General features: G+C 48.0%; 1 protein-coding gene across 1 annotated transcript; it reads left to right on the top strand.

The window, feature by feature from the left end:
* The first annotated feature begins 3,141 nt into the window (after positions 1 to 3,141).
* Positions 3,142 to 6,580, top strand: HOXA3 (homeobox A3). The gene is made up of 2 exons (XM_010179229.1): positions 3,142 to 3,670; positions 5,115 to 6,580. The coding sequence occupies exons 1-2, from the start codon at positions 3,202 to 3,204 to the stop codon at positions 5,882 to 5,884; spliced, it is 1,239 nt and encodes a 412-aa protein (XP_010177531.1). The 5' UTR covers positions 3,142 to 3,201; the 3' UTR covers positions 5,885 to 6,580.
* Positions 6,581 to 7,289: the final 709 nt, after the last annotated feature.

The following is a 7,289-nucleotide window of genomic DNA, read 5'->3' as shown; positions in this document are numbered from 1 at the left end:
TCGCCCCTCCCGGCCGGGGGTTGCCGCCGGGTGTGGAGGAGCTGAGCCGGTGCCCACCCCGCGGCCGCAGGGACCTGGCTGGGGCAGACAGCCCCTGCTCCCTGGGTTGTGTCTCTTAGCGGGAAAAAAAAAAAGAAAAAAAAAGGAAAAAAAAAGAGCATGCTGGCTTCCGCCTCAGTCGTCAGAAGTTAAGGTAAGCAGGCCACAAATACGCTGCTATCAGTCGTGAATGGCGGAGTTTATGTCCCAGTGATTTATGACCGTAGACTTAAATGTCGGTTCAAGAAGAGTTCACAAGCTGGGGCTTCCTTCCAGGCAGTGACTGATACCCTTACACTTCGTGTTCAGGCAGCATTCTCTCCTCTCTTCCCCCCCCTTCTCTCAACTTTGTCTTTATCTTTCAGGAAATCTTTTGGCGGGGGGTGTAGGGAGGTGGGTGCTGCATGGTTTCTCGTCCTAAAGTCAGAGTTTGGGGCTCGAGTGGGAGTTACAGGGCAATGATCTGGTGTGCTGGGGAGGCGGAGGGAAGGTGAAGGTATGGGAGAGTAGGGGAGAGATGAAGTGGGGAGTGGGGAAAACGAGGGGGACTTACCTCCCCCAAGCAGCTTTCATCTGCTGTCTCCAGGCCGTCTGGGTGGGGGGAGAGAAGTTGGTAAAGGGCAGAGAGGTGTATTACACAAATGGAGATGGAACCGATTAAACGGGCACTGGGAAAATTGGAGGCCCATCTGTGTTTGTGAGACCTGGCCTTTTGTCTCCGAGGAGGAGAGGAGAGCTCTTCCTATCCCAGGCACCGGCTGGGGTGGCAAACTTCTCCTCCCGCCCCTCTCTTCCCGTTAGGGCTCTGTTATTATCGTGATCGTTGTTGCTCTTAATTCCTCTATTCCTACTTTCGCCAGGAATGGCCAGGACCTCCTCAGGTTACCCCCGCTTCTCTATAACTTTATAGGAAGTGATTAACTTAGCGAAGCCAAGGGCGGGTGTTGATTTTTTTTTCACAGGTTGGTTGTTTTTTTCCCCTCCTTTGCTGGCAGGCGGCCCAAGCTTCAATAATATTTTTGCCTTCCGAGGAAAGTTGCCCATTGTCTGCGGGCAGGCGGCTGTGGGAGCAGCGGGCTTCACATCCCCGCCCAGCTCGGCCTGTCCTGCCTGCGCCACCAAAACTTCGGAGTGGGCAGGGGAAGAAAGGCGAAATATTTGATGTTGCGATCATGAAAGGCGGGCGCCTTTGTAAAATCACGGCTAGCTCGTTATTTCCTCTCTCTTCTCTGGTAGTGGTGTCTGTATTCTCTCTTTCAAAGGAATCGAGAAAAATCACACCAGGCCTCGATAGCTTCAGGAAGGAGAGGCGAGGAGCTGGAAACTGTGCGCTCGCTTCAGATCTCCTTTGGTTTATTAGCTTAATAACCTCCAAAGAGCTTGATTAGTGCAGTAACAGCGTAGCTGCCCTGCTGAAGGTGTGTTACCTTCATTTTGTTATGATCTAACAAAGGCAATACTGTTTTCTAAGAACTTGTATGACTTGAAAGATGTAGAATGAGCTCGTTTGGTGCATGTGTTGTGTAAGGCTTTTTCGCCCCTAAGCATTTGTTCACGTTAGATATTTGGGAGGAAAATATCCAGCTGCTTAAGTGCAGGGAAAGTGGCAAAAGCAACGAGAGCTCTTCTGATCCGCAGAGACATGGTTGTTTGTCAGCAAGGGGGTAGGGGAACAGTGAGGAACACACTTTAATTTCTGAGAACAATGTGAGTGCGTGTGGAAAGAGCTTCTGGATCGGAGATTATGCATGGGTCTCCTCTCTCGTTAGCACGGGTGATTCTTTAACTGGTTATTTTCAGGCAGGTAACCAGAAGACTTTAATCTGGGGGAAAAAATAATTCCCAGAAAGAAAGAAGGAAGGGGGACAAAAAGGAGGTGGGGGGGCGGGGAGAGATTCGCCTGGGCAGGAGAAGCATTCTCTGGGTTTGTGTCCACCCTCTCCCCAGCCAAGTGACCCTCATACATCAAATTACATAGCAGTTTCCAAGACAGAACCTATTATCGCTAAGTTGGAAGGAAAGTTCAAGCCGTGGTCATGGAGATGAACGCTGGTTTTTCAGGTTCCTGGTGTGTTTTTTTCCCCCAATCCATCATGTTTTAACAGGTAGGATCTGGCTGATTCCACGAAAAGTTAGTGTCTTAGAAAATAACTGCTGGAAAAACCAAACCAACAACCGCCGGAGCTCCCTACTTGCCCCTGCTGGCCTCGCTGGAGGGGCTTTGCCCAGTGCTTGGTGCAGCGGAGGCTCCAGACCCACCCGCGGGTGGGAGGCGGGTGGGGGGGCTGCGTGTGGCGGCCCCAGACGCGTTCCGGGGGCCGAGTAAGAGCCGCTGCGGGCGACGGCCGGGGCTCGCCAGGGCAGGAACCGCTGCTGCCAGGTGCGTGACCGGGGCGGCTCGGGATAGTGTGCGGGCACGGAGGGGAGAATGCGCTGGCTTTGTTTATTTTCCTATCGAGCATTTCATAGACAAGCCAAATCCGTCACTTGGGAGCGGTGTGTGTAGATAGCCCTGACTAGGAAACCTTTCCACCCCACTCCTGCCCCCTGCCACACGTAGACAGGAATGATCTCACGTGTTTCTTTGAAGTTGCATGGTGAGCTGTAACCTGGAGAGAAAGGGTAAAAATAAAACAACGCCGATTATGGGAGAGAGTTTGATCCTAGAGCTGGAATGAAGGCACAGCCCAGCCCCTTCGCATTACTGATTCCTCGAACACCCTTATCTCTGTGACTGGTATTAAAGCAGCTTCTCGGTGATAAACGATCATCCCCTTGCCGTGTAGTGCCCTGCTCTGTTTCTAAGAAGAAAGAAAGAAAAAAAACCCCTAGAAAGCCCCTATCCTGGTGCAGCAAAGCACATATTTGTAGCTGCCAGTAAATCCAGGCAGCTTTTATATCAAAATGCTCTGTGCCTGAGGCCAAGTCATGCTGCTAAATATTGCTGACCAGTTTTTCTTTTATGGCTTTCATGTCACTTAGCTATTGAAAGTAAGATGGATTTGTACCATTTCTTCACCCTGCTCTGCTCTCCCCACACCCCAGGTCTGCCCGGAGAGGCCATTGGAGGAAGAGCGCCACGTGACAGAGGGGTGCCAATGTTATTCTCCAAGGGTGTCAAGACCCTGTCAGTTTGTGAAATAAATATTGGGAAACAACGAAATGCAAAAAGCGACCTACTACGACAGCTCTGCAATCTATGGTGCCTACCCCTACCAAGGAGCAAATGGTTTCACTTATAATGCGAGTCAGCAGCAATATCCTCCATCTTCATCACTTGTGGAAACTGAGTACCACCGCCCCGCGTGCTCGCTCCAGTCCCCTGGCAGCTCTGTGTCCCACCACAAGGCCAATGACATCAGTGAGAGTTGCATGAGGACCCTTCCCAGCCAGCCTCTCCAGCCCCCTGGCCTTACCGACCCACAGGCCCCTCCACAGCCAGCCCAGCAGGCACAACCTCCACCTCCTCCATCCTCCGCCTCACCATCTCAAAATGCCAGCAGCAACCCTGCCCCAGTCAACCCCACCAAGAGCCCGGCTCTTAACTCGCCCACCATGTCCAAACAGATATTCCCGTGGATGAAAGAGTCTCGGCAAAACACAAAGCAGAAAAACAGCAGTTCCAGTTCAGGTATGAAACATGCTCTCCTCTCTCTCTGGGTACCTGTGGGCTGGCCACATGTCTGGTGGGGAGGAGGGCAGCCCTGTTCACCCTTTCTTTGGAAAGGGGAGGGAGGAGGCTCCTTTCATCGCGAAGCTGACCCCCTCAAGCTTTTGGAAAGGGATTATCACCACTTGCAGGATAATCACCCCCTGCAAAACTTTCCCAATCTTATGGGATGGGTCCAAAGTGATTTTATTTCCTAGTGGCTAAACCACTTGTGTCCTCCTGCATCTATCGCATTTCTTAGGTAATCCCCCATCCAGTAAATCATGTCAGTGTGGAACAGTCCAGGCCTTAAGCCAGAGGCCTGTCCCAAGTACTTTGTTGGCACGGTGCTGGTAGATTAATAAGACAGTGACCTATCTCTGCTGAAGTGTAACTGGAATAAAATAGCTCATAATCATGTGCAGAAAGGATCAATGCCCTGCATGCAGTCAGAATCTCTTCCTATTTTAACAAGCTGATTGGCAAAGTTACAAGCTTGGTAAACAAAAATAATTCTGGAGTGCCATAAACTTCAGCCCATAAAATATTATTTGAGGGATGGAAGCGTGTATTACTGCTTTTATTATTTGAGGAAACCCAAATCGATAACACCAGTGCTAACTCTAATGTCCAGGACTTGTGCTTATATTAACCCTTTCCTCTTTTTCTCTTAAATAAACCTTGGAAATAGAATCCAAAACTTTAGCAAATGTCTTCACCAGTCTGCTTTTTAAAGCTCTGGTAACATTACTGTTTACAGCCTTTCATATAATCTATTTATCTTATTAAAAAGCAGTAACATTTAAATACGTCTGTATGCCTATACACAAGCCTAGCCACCATGTGTTCTTCTTATGTATATTATACTTCCCAACCACTAACATATGTTTATGCTGTATGTTAGATGTGATAGAAACACTATACTGCCAATTCTATGTTTCTGTGTTATAATGTTATGAACAGATAACTAACCTTCAGGCATCTCTAGCTGATGTGTATATATCGGGGTTTTAAGAAGAAAAAGGGCTGTAGGTCTTTACAGCAAAGGATAACATCTGATTCTTGAAGACTCCAATCCCACTACTTAAGCAGAGCCATAGGTTCACCTTCAGAGTTTCTAAACCCTGCTGTGTTTCCCTGAACCTTTTCTACTCCTTTATGCAAAGCTCAAGATGTGTTGTATGCTGTCATTCTCACAGGAAACATGTAGTGTCATACAGTGACACTAATGAGGTGAAGGAGCCTCTTGAGGTTTGTAGCTTGACACCAATGAGCTCGTGCCATGGGGGAGTACTCATTTCACATGTGGGCATCCATCTCACGTCCAAGAGGTGGATTCTCCAGGTACTGGCATTGCTGGCCATTGTCTCTGGTTGCCATGTCCGGGTTTGCCATGCTGATTGTGTTCTTTGTGTGATTTACATAGGTGAGAGTTGTGCTGGTGATAAAAGCCCTCCAGGGCAGGCCTCCTCTAAGCGAGCCCGTACAGCTTACACAAGTGCTCAGCTGGTAGAACTGGAAAAGGAGTTCCACTTCAATAGGTACCTTTGCAGGCCACGAAGGGTAGAGATGGCTAATTTGCTCAATCTCACAGAAAGACAGATCAAAATCTGGTTTCAGAACCGCAGAATGAAATACAAAAAGGATCAAAAGGGTAAGGGGATGATGACCTCTTCAGGAGGACAGTCCCCAAGCAGAAGTCCAGTCCCTCCAGCTGCTGGGGGATATCTAAACTCTATGCATTCTTTAGTAAACAGTGTCCCCTACGAGCCCCAGTCACCTCCACCATTTAACAAGCCTCATCAAAACACCTATGGCATCCCTGCATCATATACCGCTCCTCTTAATAATTGCCCACCTCCTCAAAAGAGATACACTGGGACGGCAGCTGTGACACCTGAATATGATACTCATCCTCTTCAAGGAAACGGTTATGGGAATCCACACATACAGGGAAGCCCCGTCTATGTAGGGGGCAACTACGTGGAGACCATGACCAATTCTGGGCCTTCCATCTTTGGTCTAACTCATCTCCCTCATCCTCCCTCTGCCAACATGGACTACAACGGGGCTGGGCCAATGACCAACAATCACCACCATGGACCTTGCGATCCACACCCAACATACACAGACCTTACTGCTCACCATCCTTCTCAGGGAAGAATTCAGGAAGCGCCCAAACTCACCCATCTGTAAGAGACACGAGTCACTAAGTGGAACACCAAGCTACCAGCTTTTGGAAAGTACTCACCCCTTCTCTTTCTCTCCTCCACTCCTCTTCATGTGCCCGCCCCTCCCCTTCTTGTTTCTTTTGTTCGTTTTGGTTTGTTTTGTTTCCTTTGGTAAAAGAGTTTTCTAGTTTATGTGACGTAGCAATATTTGTTGCTTGAATTGCTCTATAGTTTCACTAGTGGATATTTATCTTCTTGAACTGTAGCCTTGTGTCTCACTTTGGGAGTATGCAGAGGCTTTATACTTTACCTTCTACACTTTTATCAAAACAGGGTATATGAACAAATTTTCTATAAAAGGAATTCTTAAATGTGAATTTGTTCGTACATGATTGATCCCACGGGGAAGCAATTTTTTTTATTGCACTTCTTTTAAATAGCGAGAAAGACATCAAAAGCGCTTGGACAGGGACTTCCTAGACAATTATTAGTATGTGTAAGTCTTTCAATGTGTGTATGCTGGTGAACATTCAGATTTATTTATATTTTTTTTTTGCAAACATTTAATAATCTAAGTGTTTAAAATTTTATTTATCCCCATTTGTTCATATTTATATATATAAAAAAATCTGTACCCTGAATATTCAGGAACTATTTAGCTGGCCATATGTCAGATGACATATTGGCATGCGTAGGAAATATCATTTGAAAGGAAACTATAACTCCTTTTATTAAAAAACAGTGATAACGATATTGATGATGATGCAATAAAATCTGGGAAAAAGATCACGGTTTGAATACTTAATGCTTGTAACATCCAGCTAGGCGGAAAGTGTGTGAAGCTGAAAAGGTTAGATTTGTTTTGAAAGTTATACACTCCTTGCTGCTCACGTTCTGGAAAAAAGAAATAAAGTTTTTATTCTGAATAATAAAGAGTTAAGAACATGTTCTTTGCAGCGCAAGGCAAGAGAGAGCCCTTTGTGACGTGAGGAGATGGGAAACTCGTCTGTAAACTCACTCGAGGATCCGCTCGCCCACTCGAGGGCCCCACGATGCCTTTTCAGCATTTCATACGCAGAGAGAGGGATTTTTATTTTAAATTTTTTAGGTTTTTTTTCCTTCCAGCGGGGTTTCACAGCCCGCGGAGGCGGCCGCCTCCTCCTGCTTCCGCAGGGGGTGTGTGTGTGTGTGTATGCGTGCGCGCGCGCGCGTGTGTGTGTATACACGCGTGTCTGTGTAGGAAGCTGTGGAGAAAGCCCCGCGTGGGTGCTGGCGTGGAGGGGCCGCGCCGTCCCCAGGCTCAGCCGCTGGAGAAGGGGGAAGCCGGACGAAGGAGGGCGGTGAAGCCCCGCCGGCCCTTGGGAGTGAGGGTGGTAGAACAGGGCCCCCAGCCAAACCCCAAACGCGGCGGGGGGATGTGGATGCCGAGC

This window comes from Mesitornis unicolor, unplaced genomic scaffold (assembly GCF_000695765.1).
Source record: "Mesitornis unicolor isolate BGI_N332 unplaced genomic scaffold, ASM69576v1 scaffold31412, whole genome shotgun sequence".
NCBI classification, from domain to species: Eukaryota; Metazoa; Chordata; class Aves; order Mesitornithiformes; family Mesitornithidae; genus Mesitornis; species Mesitornis unicolor.
This window is presented reverse-complemented; position numbering and strand designations above follow the sequence as displayed.